Below are 19,001 nucleotides of genomic sequence, written 5' to 3'. Positions count from 1 at the left end.
TGGAAAGTGGGAGAGAAATCAAATATCATTAGAAAATGATAAATGAGGGTGGTTTCTTTAATAAGGATGAATCACAAAGGATCTCGAAAGGGTTGTTCAAAATGAAGGATATCCACGCCACAAGGACTGAGTCATTACAGGCAAGGAGCACACCTATGGAAAGAGCCTCTTAAACCACCCTCCTACAGAAAGAATGGTGAATGACAGTGATTTTTTTTTAAAGGGGGCTGAGGATGGGATGAAATATAAACTTGACACAAACATCTTGATGAAGTAGTATTTTGGTAATGTGTTGTGGTCAACATTATATCAAAAGCTTACTCCTTCACTCATCTTTTCTATAAAAACATTCCCCTTTGTTTCTGAGCAAAGAAAGAAAGGCTCATCATGAATAATCTTAAATTCAGGAGGAAGAATTGCTTGCATCTTTGTGTATATAAGGAAAGAATTGGATAAACTGGCCCAGAGGAAGTCATTAAAGGGGAATGAAGATACATTAGGGAAACAAACACTGCAGCCAGCAGTAAAGAATAAACTATAGAAAGGCTGCCTCCTACACAGACCTTCAGTGCATTCGGAGAAACTGTGCAGAGCTCAGCTGGTGAAACAGGACAAGGCATTGCCAGGGACAAAAGAAAAATGTAGCTTCTTTGAATAATGGTCTAGGTACATACTTTTTAATTAATATATTTAAATCACATTAAATAAATACATGATTTATATGGACTTCTGCTGGTAGGTCTGTCAAACATGAAATCTGCTATTCTTTATAAAATAAATATCTCAATAAGTGTTTCATAAAATTTTAATTTTGAAGCTATAAAAGGATGGTTCTCAAAATTTTTTATCTCAAAAATCCTTTTATATTTTTTTTTATTGATTTTTTACAGAGAGGAAAGGAGAGAGATAGAGAGTCAGAAACATCGATGAGAGAGAAACATCGATCAGCTGCCTCCTGCACATCTCCTACTGGGGATGTGCCCGCAACCCAGATACATGCCCTTGACCGGAATCGAACCCGGGACCTTTCAGTCCGCAGGCCGACGCTCTATTCACTGAGCCAAACCGGTTTCGGCAAAAATCCTTTTATGCTCTAAAAAATCATAACATTTTGCATCATTTGCAAACAATGATGATTGCAGATACCACTCACCCTTCCTTTACCTCACAGGTAATCACTGCCATGATTTTGGTGTTTATTATTACCATGTAATTTTTTCACACCTACCTACATATTTATCTAACAAAAAAATACTGTTTAACAAAAAAATAGTTTGTGTGATTGTTGGGTGTGTGTGTGTTATTTTGAAAATCTATAAAAAGATATAGTTTTAATATCAATCAATTTATTTTTCTCCCAATGTTGTATTAAAACCTCATCCATGTTGACATAGGTATTCTAGTGCTATAAAGTATTCAATGTACAGGTGTACATTGCTCTTTTTTAAAAAAAAATTTTTTAAGAATGCCAGATGATAGAGCATACGATTTTTTTAAAAAACTGGAAATCACAAAATACCTATATGAAGTGATGGCAACTATATACACTCCATATAAGATTTACGGTTCTTCTAGATACTTGGTATTGTCAGGATTATTAATTTTTGCTAATCCAATGGGTTTGGAATAATATCTGGTCATTTTAATTTGCATTTTCTTGTTCACTGATAAAGCCGGTCCTTATTTATTGGCTAATCATGTGTCTCTTCCATCAATAGGCTGTTAATGCTTTTTGTCCCATTTTTCTTTCTTTAAAAAAATTATACAATAAATCATTCATAAAAAGTATATAAATATACCATAGTTCAAGAATAATAAAAGCACATACATGTGCTCAGTACCCATACCCATTTTCGGAAAAGAGAACCGTGCCAAAAACTCTGCAGCCCCTTCATGCTTGATTACAACAGCCTTACTGCTTTTCATGGAGGTAACTAAACTGAATTTTAAATTATTCCCTTGCTTGCCCTAAGTTTTCCACATATTCATGAACCCCTAAATAATACAATGGTATTTTTCCCCATTTTTTAAACTTTACATAAATGCAATCATCCAGTGAAAGCTTCTGTAGCTTTCTTTGCCTAATAGTATTTTCTATATGTATTCATGTTGATGTATATAATTGAGGCTTACTCATTTTCACAGATACGGCACTCACATAGCATTGTATAAATATACCACAATTTATTTATCTGTTCTAATCTTGGTAGAACCATGGGTTGTTCCAGATTTTGGCTAATACTAACTAATAGTGCTAGAAACATTCTCACCTATCTGCTGAAATAAGCACTTAAGAATGTATCCAAAGAATATATACATGGGCATGGAATTTCAGGTGTGGATTTTTATACTCCCTAAGAGCATTCCCATGGCTCCACATATTGGTCAACACTTGGTATTGTCAGACTTTTTTCCCTATTGGATTCTTTTTTTCATACTAAGACATTTTTATTTGATCAACCCTAATCTTCTATTAGTTATATGCAAAGTAAGTATCTCCATGCAGCCTGTTGCTTGTCTTTTAACCTAATAAATGAAGTCTTTTATTAGGGAGAACTACCTTAGGGCAGTCAACTTTTTTTCTCATTAAGGATTTTTTCCGAGGAACCAAGATGGCGGCATAGGTTAACGCTGGAGTTTGCCGCCTTGAACAACCAATTCAAAAATACAACTAAAAGACGGAACGGACATCACCCAGAACCACAGGAAGGCTGGCTGAGGAGAGATTCTACAACTAGAAGTAAAGAGAAATCCATATCCAGACTCAGAGGAGGCGCAGTGCTGAAGTGAAATACTAAGGTGCGGAGGTGCGCATGGAGTGGGCCGGTGGCGGAGGGCGCGGTTGTTGGTTTCAATCGGGAGGGAGTTTCAGACTCTGAGCTCCAGATCCGGGCGAGTCTCTAGAGACCCAGACTCAAACGGGAGAAGCGGGAAGGCAGCTTTCTCTCCGAGGTTTGCAGCGGTTGCAGAGCCGCTGGGGACGGAACTGAAAGCAGCCATAACTGCTCGCTCCGCCCGTCCTGTAGATCCCCTGGGACCCGCCCCGCCCAAGGCCTGCAAAGAAGCATTTGCCGGATAGCCTCAGGCAAAGGCTAGATTAGCACCACCCTAGAGATTCAGCACAGAAGTTCTCCCACTGCAGACACAGCTGACTATCATAGCCAGTTAGCCTGGAAGTCAATTCACCCCTAGTATTGCCGACAACAATTAAGGCTTAACTACAACAAGACTGCGCACAAAGACCACAAGGAGGTGCACCAAGAAAGCATAAAAAATGCGGAGACAAAAAAACATGACAGAAATGGAGGATATAGAGCTAAAAAACGCACTTTTGAGGGCTTTCAATAATTTGCTAGAAACTGCCGATAAACTTGATGAGAGCCTCAAGAAATCTAATGAGACCCTCGATGTGTTGATAAAGAACCAACTAGAAATTAAGCATACACTGACTGAAATAAAGAATATTATACAGACACCCAACAGCAGACCAGAGGAGCGCAAGAATCAAGTCAAAGATTTGAAATGCGAAGAAGCAAAAAACACCCAACCGGAAAAGCAAAATGAAAAAAGAAGCCGAAAATACGAAGATAGTGTAAGGAGCCTCTGGGACAGTTTCAAACACACCAACATCAGAATTATAGGGGTACCAGAAGATGAGAGACAGCAAGATATTGAAAACCTATTTGAAGAAATAATGACAGAAAACTTCCCCCACCTGGTGAAAAAAATGGACTTACAGGTCCAAGAAGCGCAGAGAACCCCAAACAAAAGGAATCCAAAGAGGACCACACCAAGACACATCATAATTAAAATGCCAAGAGCAAAAGACAAAGAGAGAATCTTAAAAGCAGCAAGAGAAAGAGACTCAATTACCTACAAGGGAATACCCATACGACTGTCAGCTGATTTCTCAACAGAAACTTTGCAGGCCAGAAGGGAATGGCAAGAAATATTCAAAGTGCTGAATACCAAGAACCTACAACCAAGATGACTTTATCCAGCAAAGCTATCATTCAGAATTGAAGGTCAGATAAAGAGCTTCACAGATAAGGAAAAGCTAAAGGAGTTCATCACCACTAAACCAGTATTATACGAAATGCTGAAAGGTATCCTTTAAGAAGAGGAAGAAGAAGAAAAAGGTAAAGATACAAATTATGAACAACAAACATGCATCTATCAACAAGTGAATCTAAGAATCAAGTGAATAAATAATCTGATGTACAGAATGAACTGGTGATTATAATGAATCAGGGACATAGAAAGGGAATGGACTGACTATTCTTGGGGGGGAAAGGGGAGTGGGAGATGCAGGAAGAGACTGGACAAAAATCGTGCACCTATGGATGAGGACAGTGGGTGGGGAGTGAGGGTGGAGGGTGGGGCAGGAACTGGGAGGAGGGGAGTTGGGGGGGGGGAAGAGGAACAAATGTAATCTGAACAATAAAGATTTAATTAAAAAAAAAAAGAAAAAGAAAAAAAGCAGGATGAGCATGGGAGAGGCTCATGTCTTGTGTAATCTGGTCTGCTGATAAGGATAAATATGTTTGCTTTACTTCTCCTAACATTTCTCAGCTGGAATAAATCAGAGCACACAAATGCTGCTGTCTAAGCAAAAAAAAAAAAAAAAAAGGATTTTTTCCATTAAGGATTTTTCTTAAGATATTCTATTGTACCCCAAAGTGATAATGATAGTCTGTTTCTTTTCTTCTTTAACTTTTAAAGACTTCTTTTTCACAAATGAATTGTGAATATATCCAAAACTGAATTTTGCATTTGGTGTTAGATACCAATTTTTTCCACATAGATAATTGTCTCAGTAATTCATGTAGATTCCTTACCTCTCCATTTATTTAACATCATTTCCATTTTATAATAAGATAATAAATTCCCATATATGAGTAGAGCTCTTTCAGGGTTCTCTACTTGTGCTAATACTAAATTATCTTAATAACAAGAGCATTATATTCTTGATGCCTGGGAAGGCATGTCCCCTTGCACTGGGGTGCTCTTTTAAATGGTTCTGGCTATCCATGAACTTGTCCTTCCTATGAATTTGAAGATCAGACCTTCAACTTCTCCAAAATACCCAGTGGACATTTTTACTAGATTTTCACTTGAATTTAAATGTATAGATTGACTTTAGGCAAACTGCTATATTTGGTACAGCTCTCCTTTTTTTCTTCTTCATTTATGCCTTTTAACAATATCTAATAATTTTATATATAAATATATTGAACATCTGCAACAATTAGACATCAAAGTTTTAGTTGATACTATGAATTAAATCTTTATTCTATTATATTTTCTAATGAGTTATCACTTGTGGTTAAGAAACATATCTATATTGTCTTTATACCCAACAACTTATTAGTTCAAATAATTGACCTGGATATTCTATTCAGTTTTCTAGGTAGACCATCATATCATCTACATATGAAGCACCTTCATCTCATGTTTTCCAATGCTAATAATTTCTATTTCTCTTTTGGTTTACTGCATAAACTACAACTGCCCACAGAATGATGAATAGACACAGTGATGGCAAGTAATGCTGAAATGTTGCTAATTTTGATAGAACTGTTTATAATGTTTCACCACAAATTATGATGTTTGCTTGTGGGTGTTTGACAAAATAATTTATAATGTTAAGGAAGTTCCCTTCTATTCCCAGTTTGCTAACAGATTTGTCATGAGCCATTAATGTAATCAAATGCTTTTTTAATGTCATAAAACATTAAATGGCATCAAATTACTCTTCTACATCTATTAAGGAGATCACATGCTTTATCTCCCTGTATCAGTTAGTATCTATGGTACATATATAAAAGTCTAAGCGACCTAAAGACCGAACGACCGGTCCACTGGTCGCTATGACATGCACTGACCACGAGGGGGCAGATGCTCGCACAGCCAACCTCCTGCAGCCAGCTGGCCCCGATCGGCCCCACCAACCTCCTGGGCCCTTCACCCTAGCCAGTCAGCCCTGATCGTCCCTGAGCCCCAATCAGGGCAGGAGACAGTCCCAATCGGCCCCAGTCGCCAGCCAGGCCGTGGGATCACACCCGTGCACGAATTAATGCACTGGGCCTCCAGTGGTATAATACAGGTATACCACTATTGTGTCCTAACATATTAGGGCACAATACACCAAATGAATTAAATTTCTGCAAATATTTCATTTAATAATTATATATCTGTACATTTAAAAGAATCTATGTTCACAAAGATGAAGCTTCTAAAATGTTTTTTACCTACTTTGCATATTAACATGACTAGCCTCATAAAATGAGCTTGACTGGTCTCTTTTTCTATTCTCTGAAACAGACTGTACAAGTCTTTCGGATTTGGTCAAAATTCAAATGTAAAATCAGCTCAGACTGATGGAAGAGAGGCTATTAATTCTAGATTTAATTGGTTTCAGCTTTCTGATGCATGCAGTTGTATGCTCTTATGCTTAATACTAGAGGCCTGGTACACGAATTTGTGCACGGGTGGGATCCGGCCGGCTGCCCTGATTGGGGCCAATCAGGCCAGGCAGGCCGAAGGGAGGGGACGCGGGAGGTTGGCCAGCCGGCCCTGCCCCTAATCAGGGTGATGAACTCCTTTAGCTTTTTCTTGTCCGTGAAACTCTTTATCTGGCCTTCAATTCTAAATGAGCTTTGCTGGGTAGAGAAGGATCTGGCAAGAAATATTCAAAGTGATGAAGAGCAAGGACCTGCAGCCAGGGTGACCTTCCTTTTGAAAGGGCGCGGCTGCTCTGGGGGCCAAGGGTTCGGTCTCCGTGAAACCCAAGTCAGTCTTTGCACTGGGTGAGTGGAATCACTGAGGCCTATTTCAGAGTCACCAAGGCTGGGAGCGTGATCTCAGAACAGTTACAAACACATTCGTGAAGGGATGTTATGGGTTCTCTCTCATCAAAAGCCCACGTGTGTCTGTGCTACACCAACAGGGTTGCTTTAACACTGAACCCTCTATTCCCCAAGCCCACCCGCCTCCAGGAGCTGGTGGGAGGTTGAAAGTGGCTGTGTAGATGAGGTCAGTGCCAGGTGACCTGGCAGGTGTCAGCAGCTCCACTGTCTGAGCCCGGGAAAAGGAAGACGGGCTCTGACATCACCACCACACGGAGGATTTGACAGCATTGGCAGCAGCTTCAGAGCTTGTTGCTATTTTGTTTTATTTTTTATCTCCTTTTCCTTTTAAACTTCACCAGGTTGCTTGTGTTCGAGAGAGGAGCAGCCTTTGCAGCCTCCTTGGTGAAGAGCACACCTTTGATCTGGGTTCACATGCAGCCAGACAGAGTCCTGTTTAGAAACACATGTGAGTCTTGCATTTGTGCTATTACCGATAAAGAGGGTTTTAGATTCTGGCACATAAATGTTTCCTGCTTATCCATGAGGGCAGGAGGCCGAGTGCAGCCACAGGCACAGCCACAGTTCTTCACTCACTCTCAGGCCTCCATCCAAGGGCTTCGATGCAGGCACTTCACACACAGAAGGGGCTGGGGAGCAGGGTCGGGCAGCAAACGCAAAACATGGCCATCGTGGCCCTGCTTTTCCCAGAGCATCTGTCTCAGTCCATATCTTCCCGCTCTGGGTCTGTAGCATCTTCCTCTTGAGGCAGATTCAGGTGTCTGCGGGACATGATGTTTATCACACGCTGTTTCTCCATGTGGGTGGTCAGCACGGGGTTCCTGAATCAGGCTTCCTTCGGCGTTGTGGTGGTGGGCAGGGACAGCATGAAGGTGCCAACACAACCTGTGTGGACTCCTCGCTGAGCGTCTTCTGTATACCTTCTGTATACCTGGCGTGCATCTCCCCTCAGAAGGGTTGCCTACAGCTCAGTCACATGTTCCCTGTCTGCGACTAGCAGGTGGTGGGGACAATCGGAGGTGGGGCCAGCCGGGGGGAGGGGCTGCAGGAGTCTGGGGTGCCGATTGGGCCCGGATCAGGCTGGTTGGCTGCCTCAATGTGCATCATAGCCAATGGTCATTCCCCGTAATGATCGCTGGGCTTTTATATATATAGATTTCCTGCTTCCTGGTTTTTGTTTTTTTAATCTTAATAGTTATCCTCCCCAAGAAACCATGGATCATCTCATGGCTGTTTGATACCTTCTTACATTCCTGGGCCCAGTTCCTATTCATCATACTTTTTTTTTTGACTAACTGATCCCAATGTTTTCCTTCAATCCTTTTCTTTGGTCCTTTACTAGGAAATTTTCAAACAGATGCAAAAATAGAAAGGATAATGATTCCTCATGTACCCAACACCCAGATTCAATAATTAATAATTCATAACCAACCTCATCCCCAAATGCCTATTTCCATATTATTTTGAATATTATTTTGAAAACCCCAGACATCTGAATATTACATTCACAGGTAGTTCAATATGTATCTCTAAAATAAAGTGACTTTATAAAAATATAATACCATTATCAGACCTTTAAAAATGAAAATAAAAAAAGAACTACTTAAATTCAAATATTCAGTTAGTGTTCAATTTCCAATGGTCTCAATTTTTTTTCTTTAAAGATGTCTTATTTGGTGGGATCTACACATAGTGATTCTGTCCATACTTTTGGGGTTTTTTACAATTTATTTGAAGCAATGGAATCATTTATCCTGTAGAGCAGTGCTTCTCAAACTATGATGAAGGGACAGTTTTAGATTTCCAGTCTATCCTGAACTGATACAGGTCCTACTGCACATACTAGTTCTAATAAACAGACTGAGCACATGCAACTTATTAGGAGCATTAAGAATACCTGGACCAGTTCATATGCTATTCAACAAAAGAAGCCCATTAATAATGTGCTTAAGTATGTTGGCTTAAACATTTCTAAACACTAAACATTGCTTACACATTTTTAAGTGCTTAGTTTTGATTCTTCTATTTATTTCATTGTGCAGATCACCTCTTGGTTAGCAGTGCTATAAAATTTCCCACAGGCTGGATTTTGCTTTATTACATTTCCATGGTGTAGTTTAACATGTTTCTTTGTCCTCTATACTTCCTATAAATTTGGTAGTTAGATCTAAATTTTAATCAGATTGAATTCTAAATTTCCTGGCAAGACTTTACAATTAGCATTCTATTTTTCTATCTGGAGATGTAAATTTGGCTGCCCCACTTTCTGTGAGTTAATGGTCATCAGTGAACACTTTATTACTAGTAGTTAATGTCAAAGCCTCTAGTAAATTTGGCTGTCCAAAGTTTGTTCCCTGAGAAACTCTAAGGAAGCTCTCCTCTTCCCAGGCCCACTGCTTTCCTCTGCTACCTCAGTTTCTGACACAATGAAGATCTTCTAGCTGTCGGTTGTGAGCTCCTACCCATTTGGGAAGACCTTAGGAAGCTCTGGTCGGGTGGCTCAGTTGGTTGGAGCATCGTCTTGTATACAGAAAGGTCGCAGGTTCAACTCCCAGTCAGGACACATACCCAGGCTGTGGATTCGATTTCTAATCCGGGTGTGTGCAAAAGGCAACTGATTGATGTTTATCTCTCACATCAATGTTTCTTTCTCTCTCTCTCCCATCCTCTCTAATATGTCAGGTAAGGATTAAAAAAAAAGAAAGAAAAAGAAAAGAAAAGATCCTAGGAAGACCTTGTCACCCAGTTGTCTTATAGATTTTGCCTGTGGTTTGGGGCTTTGCTATTCCAGAGGCTACATCTGTTCTGTAAGATTTGGGATTATTAAAAACTTTACAGCCCACCTCCCTTGTACTTTTTTAGAACAATGCTGCTTGCTTTTAGCATCTTAAATTTAACACTTAATTCATTACCTTCCAGAGTTTTTAAAAATTTTAGATAAATATGTTTAAAACTAAATATACTGCAAGTACATTTTAAACTACATCCTATCCATTTTGCTTTATTAATGTTAACTGTGGTCGTATGATTTAAATGGGGTCTACCAAATTTCTATGTAATAAAGTTTTCTATCTAATAAGATTAGGTCAGACTTAGAACCAATACTTTCGCTACGGCCAGGAATTAAAAAACCACCACCCCTCTCTCCCCCACACCATTCTTGGATCTGAAGCATTACCTAGGTCATAAGCAGGTCCCACTCACAAAGCAGCTCCAAAAAAAGCGACAGAATACAGTAGAACGGGCAGTGAACTAAGTTTTAGCTCTGCAACCAATGGGTTGGGTAACCTTGGGCAAGTCATTGAATTTTCCAGAATTTCAGATTCCTTGTAGTGGAAGTGGAAATAATCTATCTCACAAGGTTATTATTAAGAAGAGTAAATGAAACAATGAACATGGAAGTACTTTATTAAAGTATAACTTAGAGACATACATATATATGAGTGTGTGTTTTTTTAAACTATAAGACAGAATGCACAGTAGCATCAGGTTACCTTAGCCATGCCGACTACCTACTAAGTTGGACTGGACCCAAAACAAATGTGGCACAAGATGAGAATTAACTTCCTACTACTCTTCCTATTTTCCACCTTCTAAAGCAGCCTTGATTTTTCCTCCATTAAAATGCTAGTGTAAGTCCTGCAGCTTCCACTGTCACTTGCACGGCCTGCAGGCTTACAAATCAGAGCACTCTCCTTTTTTATTTCTCTAATGAGGTAGGCTGGGCTGAGTACCTGCCCATGGCCGTGACTTAGACATCATATTACTGGCATCACATCTCCTCTAGCGCATTAATTATAGGTGACGTTCTATCACTTGGTCATATTTCCCAGATTTTGATCTGTCTTTGTTAATTTCCTTTTCATTTCATAATAAATCAATATCCTTATTAATAGTTATTATTCCTGCCCTAACCGGTTTGGCTCAGTGGACAGAGCGTCGGCCTGCGGACTGAAGGGTCCCAGGTTCGATTCCAGTCAAGGGCATGTACCTTGGTTGTGGGCACATCCCCAGTAGGGGATGTGCAGGAGGCAGCTGTTTGATGTTTCTCTCTCATCGATGTTTCTAACTCTCTATCCCTCTCCCTTCCTCTCAGTAAAAAATCAATAAAGTATATTTAAAAAAAATAGTTATTATTCCTAACTTAGAAAGCAGCAATTCTAAGCAGTAAGAATGTTAATCAAGTGGCTCTGGGACCAAGCTTGGATAGCCTTTTTGTATACTAGTAAAAGTAACCTGTTGTCATATTAGCAGAGATTCACATGAAATTGCACATCCTGAAGCAAACAGCTGTGTCCTACAACATGATGCTTAATACAACAGAGCAATGGTCACTATTGGCCTAAGGGTCTTACATTATTCCTTTTCATATCCAGCAACCCATTTAGCTTGTGTGGGCAAGAGGGAGTTTTATGAAAATAATTATTCCTCTTGTTTCAATTAATGTGTTTGGAAGAAGTGCTAAAGTAGTAATAAAAATATTTCCTGTGTCTCATTTAATTCCATTTGTTTCTTAAGAAAAACAGAGTTGGTTTAAAAATATATGAATAAAAGACAAATAGTATTGCAGATTTTTAGGAAATAGACTCAAGCTTTTAGGGATTTTCATAATTTGCAAAAAAAAAAAAAAGGAGAAAAAAAGAAAGGAAGATGTATACAATACACATAATACATTAAGATACGAGCTAATAGCTGAAATAAGTTGGGTCTTTTGAGAATGATCAGAATATCAGATTTTCTGCCCTGGCTGGTTTGGCTCAGTGGATAGAGCACTGGCCTGCCAACTGAAGAGTCCCAGGGGCACATGCCAGGGTTGCGGGCTCAATCCCCAGTAGGGGGCGTGCAGGAGGCAGCCGATCAATGATTCTCATCATTGATGTTTCTATCTCTCTTTCTCCCTCTCCCTTCCTCTCTGAAATCAATAAAAATATATTAAAAGAAAAAAAAGAATATCAGATTTTCTCATCAAAACAGCTCAATGCATCCAAACATATACTTCAAGAGTAGCAACAATTAAGACATCTCACAAAGAAAACAATGTAAAGCGTCCACAATAGTAAAGCAGGGGAGGTTAAGGAAAGAACATGGAAACAAGAACAGTTTACAATCTAAACCAATAAATCGCCGGTCCCCTCTACGGTAGGATAAGAAATGCATTAAAGTAGCATAAATTTACCACAGGTTTCAGTGCTGCATGTTTACCCACCGTGGATTGAGAGTAAATTTGAGCCACTGACTACTCATTCTTTAGAAGAAACTCAGAGAAAAGCAGATCAGTATTGAAAGGAAAAGGACAGACAAGAGAAAACAAAAGCCTACCAATATCTGTAGTTACACAAGTCAGTCAAAAAATATCGAGGCCCAGCCTATACAAAGGATGTCATCAAGGTTGGGTGATTCACAATTGCAAAGAACAACTGTTCTGGTTTCATTGAGATAAACTGTAGTGACCTCAACAAGACTATGCATGCCTTCAACCATGAAAACTCTCAAGACTCACCTGGTGCTTGGAGAAGAGCCGCACGGCCTCCAACTGGTGGAAAACTGGGTAATGCTGGGAGTCGATCTGGTCACGCCTGTAAACATCACCCACCACCAGGAAGGCATCCAGCCCAGCATGCAACAGGTCCCACTGGTGCGCAGAGGTGTGTGCTCGGAGCATGTGAGTCCGATTCAGGTAGTAGTTGTCTCCCTTCTTCCTGCTGGGGTGATCAGCTGGGATGAGCAGGCTGTCAAAGTTCTGCCAGGTCGTGACCACCGGAGAAAAGTTGTCATAGACTGAGAACAGCGGAGTCCCAAAGCGGCCCACATATTGCTTGTAGAAGTGCTCCTTCACCCTCTCCTTGATCAACCAAAGAGGGTGATGCTGCTGGTTGTGCAGATTTCTGCCAACTCTGGAGAGGACCTTCTGGGAGAGATTGCTGTAGTCATCCTGAGGGTAGGACTGGCCCAACAGCTCCACCACACTACCTAGAGCTCCTCGGGCAGCAGACTCTGAAGTAGCAGGCCTCGAGCCCAAGGCCGGATGCTGGTGGCCTCTGGAGACACTACTTGCTGTCCTCACCAGGTAGACACGCACGTGGGCAACTCTTCTGAGAGCTGAACAAACCATTGTGGAAACTTCTTTCATGGATTCTGGAAAGAGCACACATACAAAGCACAAGTTAAGATTCACTCTGAGAGAAAAAAAAAAAAAAAAAAAGATTCACTCTGAGGAAAGTAAATGCGTCTTTCATGTTTCCCATAAGCTCCCCCACAGTCTAACCGACATCTTGGTTTCCTGCATCACCTCCTCCACACAGACTGAAGATCCAGCTAAGAAAATCTGCCAACAGAGGCTTAATATTGACTGCTGTAAATCACAAGAATCTTGAACATCACTTTTAGATCCCTAATCTCTAGATGTCCATCTTTTGTCATTTAGATCCTTGGGATAAAGAAAATTTCCATTATCACCTCATGTCATGTTCTGAACCACTTGGGCTGAATTCAGACTTTAAATGTGACAAATTTCTTTTATTTTGACTACAATCTAGAACGAATAAACTTCAGATGGATCATCTAAAAGACGGAACTTAGTTGAACCCTAGAAGGGTCTCACATTAAAGAAAGCACATGATTACATATACACCACTGAAGTATAGCAGAAGAGATAACAGCCATCCTGCACATTTCTGCCTTTCTCCCTCATAACTACAAAGTTCTACTTACCTGAGACAGAGCATTACTTCTAGATTTTTTCAATATATTACAAAATGATATTAAAAACATTTTTGACATTTCAAATAAAATACACCACTGTAGGTGGTGGTTATTTTTATTTAATGTTTTTAAAAATAAAAATGAAAAACAAGGAAAATCACACCAAGTGATAGACTATACTGATGTACAGCTGAAATTATTTTTATAAATGCAAATCGTTCTTATTGTCACATCTGGTCATGTCATTTAAACAATACCATTGCAGCATCCCATCGATTACATTTTTGTTTTGTAAAGGAGCAAGTTTCAAATATGCACCCACAATAAGCCAGAAGCAGGAATAAACTTACTTGAGAAGGATTCAGAGCAGTCAGAAAGAGTATTGACCAGATATTTTTTTAAAAAATGCCTAGAATTTAGTAAGAGCACCGAATTTTGGAGGTGAAAGTCACCCAGCAGTCATCTAATGTAGGCCATTCATGTCACAGAGGAGGTGACAAAGACCCAGCCACAGCTGACCAAACCCCAAGGTACTCAGAGAGAAAAGACAACATGAAAGGATTCTGAACCATTTAACAGAGCTTTCTATCCCCAGCTGTACAGAAGCAAGTTTTAAATTGACTCAGGGATCTCAGTTATAAAAATCTTTAGATGGGATATACCTATGTGCATAAAAAATGTACCATAGACTTAAATCACCCAAATCCATCTTCTACATTTTGGAATTTTTACCTATTGGGCTACTTTAAAGCATATAACTATGTGGTTATTTTATATCAAGGGCCTTACAATCATACCAAGAAAATACATAACTTCTGGATATTAAGCTGCATTAGGAGAGATTTATTTTACTCCAAGTGACCATAAAAAGCATATCTAGTATGGACCCAGGCAGCATAGTTCATCCAATTCAAAAATGGAACTGAGAATATCTAGCTCCAAATAATATTAGAAGCTGTGCAAAGCATCTCTGTCTGACACTGCTGTCATATGAGGAGGTTTCAAAGAAATCCAGGAACTCTCTCTGGATTTTTGCATTTATGTCACTATTTTATCAGGATTGTTTCAAAAACTGTTTTTGGCTCAGCTTCAATGGAAATGTGTCTTCCCATCTCTAGTGCTCAGTGGCTTGTCAATGCAGAAGATAGTAATTTTAAATATGCATGTGCAACACCTTATACATGTTAGCAGTCAGACTGTTAAGTTGTTAGCTACCCAGTTCAGGACACTTGCCGAGACACAAGAAAGTATTTCTTCCAAAGGCAAATGCTGTTACACAAAGTTCATTAATCTTCTGGAAAAGGTGTTTTTGATATACTTATTCATATACTAGAGGCCCGGTGCACAAAATTCATGCACAGGGGAGGGGGGGTTCCCTCAGCCCAGCCTGCACCCTCTCCAATTGGGGAACCCTTGTGGGATGTCCAACTGCCGGTTTAGGCCCAATCCCTGTTCTAAACCGGCAGTCAGACATCCCTCTTGCAATCTGGGACCACTGGCTCCTAACTGCTCACCTGCCTGCCTGATCACTCCCAACTGCCCTCCCCTGCTGGCCTGATTTCGCCCCCAACTGCCCTCCCCTCCCGGCCTGGTTGACCCCAACTGCCCTCCCCTCCTGGCCTTGTTGCCCCCAACTGCCCTGCCCTGCTGGCCTGATCTCACCCCCAACTGCCCTCCCCTGCTGGCCTGATCTCACCCCCAACTGGCCTCCCCTGCAGGGAGGCAGAGTCAAAAGCTCTGCCTCCTAGGCAGCCATTGGCTCCTCACAGCACCTAGATTTGGTTCTGATTGGTTGGTTTCTATGCCAGTCAGCATCAGAAGCTCTGCCTCCTAGGCAGCCATTGGCTCTCCACAGCACCCAGATTTGGTTCTGATTGGTCGGTGCCTATGCCAGTCAGCATCACAAGCTCCGCCTCCTAGGCAGCCATTGGTTCTTCACAGCACCCACATTTGGTTCTGATTGGTCAGTTCCTATGCCAGTCAGCATCTCCGGGCCTATCTCTGGGCCTGATCAGAGAGGCAGGGCTGAACAGCAGCCCCCATGGAGACCGGGAGAGAAAGAAAGGCCCAGTTGCTCAGAAAGAAAGAGGGAGAGAAAGAGAGAGGCAAGTACTGATCAACAACTGCCACTGAGGCTGCGGATCAGACCCAGCCCTCTCTCTCTGGGTCTCAGCCCCCAGGGCAGTCAGTGCTGGGTTGCCAGGCTGCAGCCGGGGCAGTCAGTGCTGGGTTGCCAGGCTGCAGCCAGGGCAGTCAGTGCTGGTTGCCACAGCAACCCAGCTCTGACTGAAGGACTTCCTGAAGGACTTCCAGGTTGGTCAGCCTTCTATCCTGATTGGTCGTTACAACCCTGGCCTTTTATACATTAGGATTACTGACTTCCCCTTCCTTCTCAGTTCCTAGCTCCTCACACATCCAAACCTACTTCTAGGTTCTGTTCCCATAGACAGGTCCCATCCCTAAGTTCTTTCTTTCTTCTCTTCACCCTACCTCTCCACTGTTGAAGAAAGTTTCATTTTCTTGTCCTCATTTTCAGACGTTTTATCTACCCACTCAGCCCCTGCATATATTCCTCCACTGTCATTTCTCCCCACCCAAAATAATTGGGCTTTTTTATATTATCGTCTTTTACACAGAGAAAATAATGATGACGATAGCTTTCCCACTTCCATCTGAAAAGTAAATTCCTTTCTTTTTGCCTTTGTCAAGTTTCTATATAAAAACTAGTTTATCTGGAAAATACAGGAGACCCAAGAAGACAATACCAGCACCACCAGCTATCTTCTACTGGTAAAATGGTCTTCCACGTCATTCTTTCAACAGCTCTGTTAAGTGTTATTCTTACCATTTGACCAAAAAAAAAAAAAAATCAAATAGATCTTGTAACTTGAAAAAACTCATACACCTACCCATGTACAAAGTTTAAAACTCTGGGTAATTCAAGTACTTCTCAATGAAAACAGGCCCACAGACCCAAGGCCGTTAAAATCAAATTACATCTTTTAAATTATCTATCCTAGCTCCCCTTATCTAAGCAATGTATTTTATACATCAATGCACTTTAAATACATTAATGAATAAATCAAATAAAGCACATTAGCTTAGATGATAGAAATTAAATACCATTTAACTCAGGACCCGAAACGTCCTGTTTTTGTAAATAAAATTTTGTTGGAACCTAGCCATGCCCATTTGTATTGTCTGTGAGGGCTTTTCCACCACAGAGTGAGAGCTGAATAGTTGCCACAGACAGCATAACCCACAGGCCTAAAATACTTAATGATCTTGCCCTTCACAGAAAAGGTTTGCTGAGCCTTTTGTGTGTGTGTCTAATGAGAGTACCTGAAATCTACTCTCTTAGTAAATATCCTTCATTAATGCAGTATTATCAAGTGTAGTCCTCTAAAAAGTTCTCCACACTATTAAGCATACCTTCCTAGTCACAAACATATGTAGGAGATTATAGAGCCACTAAAAGTTATAATAGTACAAATGTGGATACTAAATGTACTAACACTGGTAGAGAAGAGACAGTGAGACCAATAGTGAGAAGAATTGATACAACAGATGGGCAAAAGACCACACTTAGCAGAAACATCCATGTGGATGTGATGCAAAGCCAGCTAGTTAGGCTCCGTGTATTATCCTTGAACACATTAATTGACCTTTCTGGCCCTCAAGTTTCTCCTGTATAAAATACAGATAGTAATACCTACCTCATAGTACAAGGATTAAACTTGATCCTGTTCTTAATGCATTTAACTTATTGCCCAATTGAGGGACTAAATTTTAATTGTATTTAATTTTACTTAATTTTAATCTAAATTGCTACATGTGACGAAGCGCTACCATATTAGACAGGGCAGATCTAGACCTTCATATAAGAAAAATGGGTATACCCCAAACAATCAAAACTAATTCCTGAGATTATATCTACCACAATGACTAGAACTAGTAAAACAACAAATAAATGTTTGTCAGAATACATTTTCTAAATGTTTAAAAAGTCTTTCCTTTAGACCTTCCTCAGTCTTCTGTGTAAAGGAGAAACAAAGCAGTGAATAGACTCTACGACTCTGGTAATTCCTCTTAAGTGCAATTAGCTTACTTGAAAGGGCCATGGTAAGCAAACATGACCCACATACAGACACAACCTTAGAAAAGATCAGGCACACTCCATTACCCTCCAGATGCAGTACTTAAAAACAGTTTCTACCAAAAAAATTTAAACTTGACTCAGTCAACAAACAGTTTACACATTTTACATGTAATGGAGAGGAAATAGCCAACTTCCATTAACTTCTATATATCCTACCTAATAAAAGAGAAACATGGTAATTAGCCATACCTCCGCTACCCTTCCCATTGGCTAATCAGGGCGATATGCAAATTAACTTCCAGCCAAGATGGCGGCCGGCAGCCAGGCAGCTTGAAGCGAACAGGAGGCTTGCTTGCTTCAGTGACGGAGGAAGCCAACGTTCCCCGCCTGCCGCTGCCGGCCTCTGAGCTTGCAGTTTGAAACATTGTTACAAATATAGAAGCTAAACAAAACCCCAGAAACCTGCTTTCAGCCAGCCAGGATCTCAGAGCTGGAGTTGAAACAGTGTTTCGATTATAGAACCCAAACAAACCAGATACCTGCTTTCAGCAGCCAAGGCCTCAGAGCTGGAGCCAAGCCTCAGAGCTAAAGCTGGCCCAGAATTAAAAAGAAAAAAAAAAGAAAAAAAGGAGCGGTTGGGAGCTTCAGTCACCCGCCAGCCTGAAAACAGCCCTCAGCCCCTCATCCAGACTGGCCAGGCACCCCAGTGGGGACCCCCACCCTGAAGGGGGTGTGACCAGCTGCAAACAGCCATCATCCCCTCACCCAGGCTGGCCAGGCACCCAAGCGGGACCCCAACCCTGATCCAGGACACCCTTCAGGGCAAACCAGCCAGCCCCCACCCGTGCACCAGGCCTCTATCCTATATAGTAAAAGGGTAATATGCCTCCCAGCACCAGGATCAGCGGAGCAGCGAGGCCTCCCAGCACCGAGATCAGCGTGACAGGGGGCAGCGCCCAAACCCCCTGATCGCCCTGCTGCTCTGTGTGTGACAGGGGGTGGGGCCACACCTCCCTATCCGCCCTGCTCTGTTCATGACAGGGGAAGGCACCCCAACCCCCTGATCAGCCCTGCTCTGTGCCTGATAGGGGGGAGTTCCCCAACCCCTGATCGCCCTGCGGCTGTGTGTGTGACAGGGTGGAGCCGCAACCTCCCCATCAGCCCTGCCCTGAGTGTGACAGGGGGGAGTGCCCCAACCCCCTGATCGGCCCTGCTCTGTGGGTGATAGAGGGCGGCGCCCCAACCCCCCCCCCCCCAACGGGCCCTGCTCTGTGTGTGACGGGGTAGAGCCATAACCTCCCCATCCGACCCTGCCCTGAGTGTGACAGAGT

At 41.4% G+C, this 19,001-nt stretch overlaps 1 protein-coding gene across 1 annotated transcript in view; it reads right to left on the bottom strand.

The window, feature by feature from the left end:
* The window catches only part of LOC102418072 (phenylalanine--tRNA ligase, mitochondrial), a 159,093-nt gene that overhangs the window by 68,125 nt on the left and 71,967 nt on the right, over positions 1-19,001 (bottom strand). The window contains exon 2 of the mRNA XM_023763030.1: positions 12,370-13,004. Coding sequence (XP_023618798.1) covers positions 12,370-12,999 — 630 coding nt within the window. The 5' untranslated portion in view covers positions 13,000-13,004. The remainder of the gene's footprint in view (positions 1-12,369; positions 13,005-19,001) is intronic.

The sequence above is a fragment of the Myotis lucifugus genome, unplaced genomic scaffold, assembly GCF_000147115.1.
Source record: "Myotis lucifugus unplaced genomic scaffold, Myoluc2.0 scaffold_272, whole genome shotgun sequence".
In the NCBI taxonomy this organism is placed as follows: domain Eukaryota; kingdom Metazoa; phylum Chordata; class Mammalia; order Chiroptera; family Vespertilionidae; genus Myotis; species Myotis lucifugus.
Note: the sequence above shows the minus strand (reverse complement) of the source record. Positions and strands in the feature narration are given on the sequence as shown.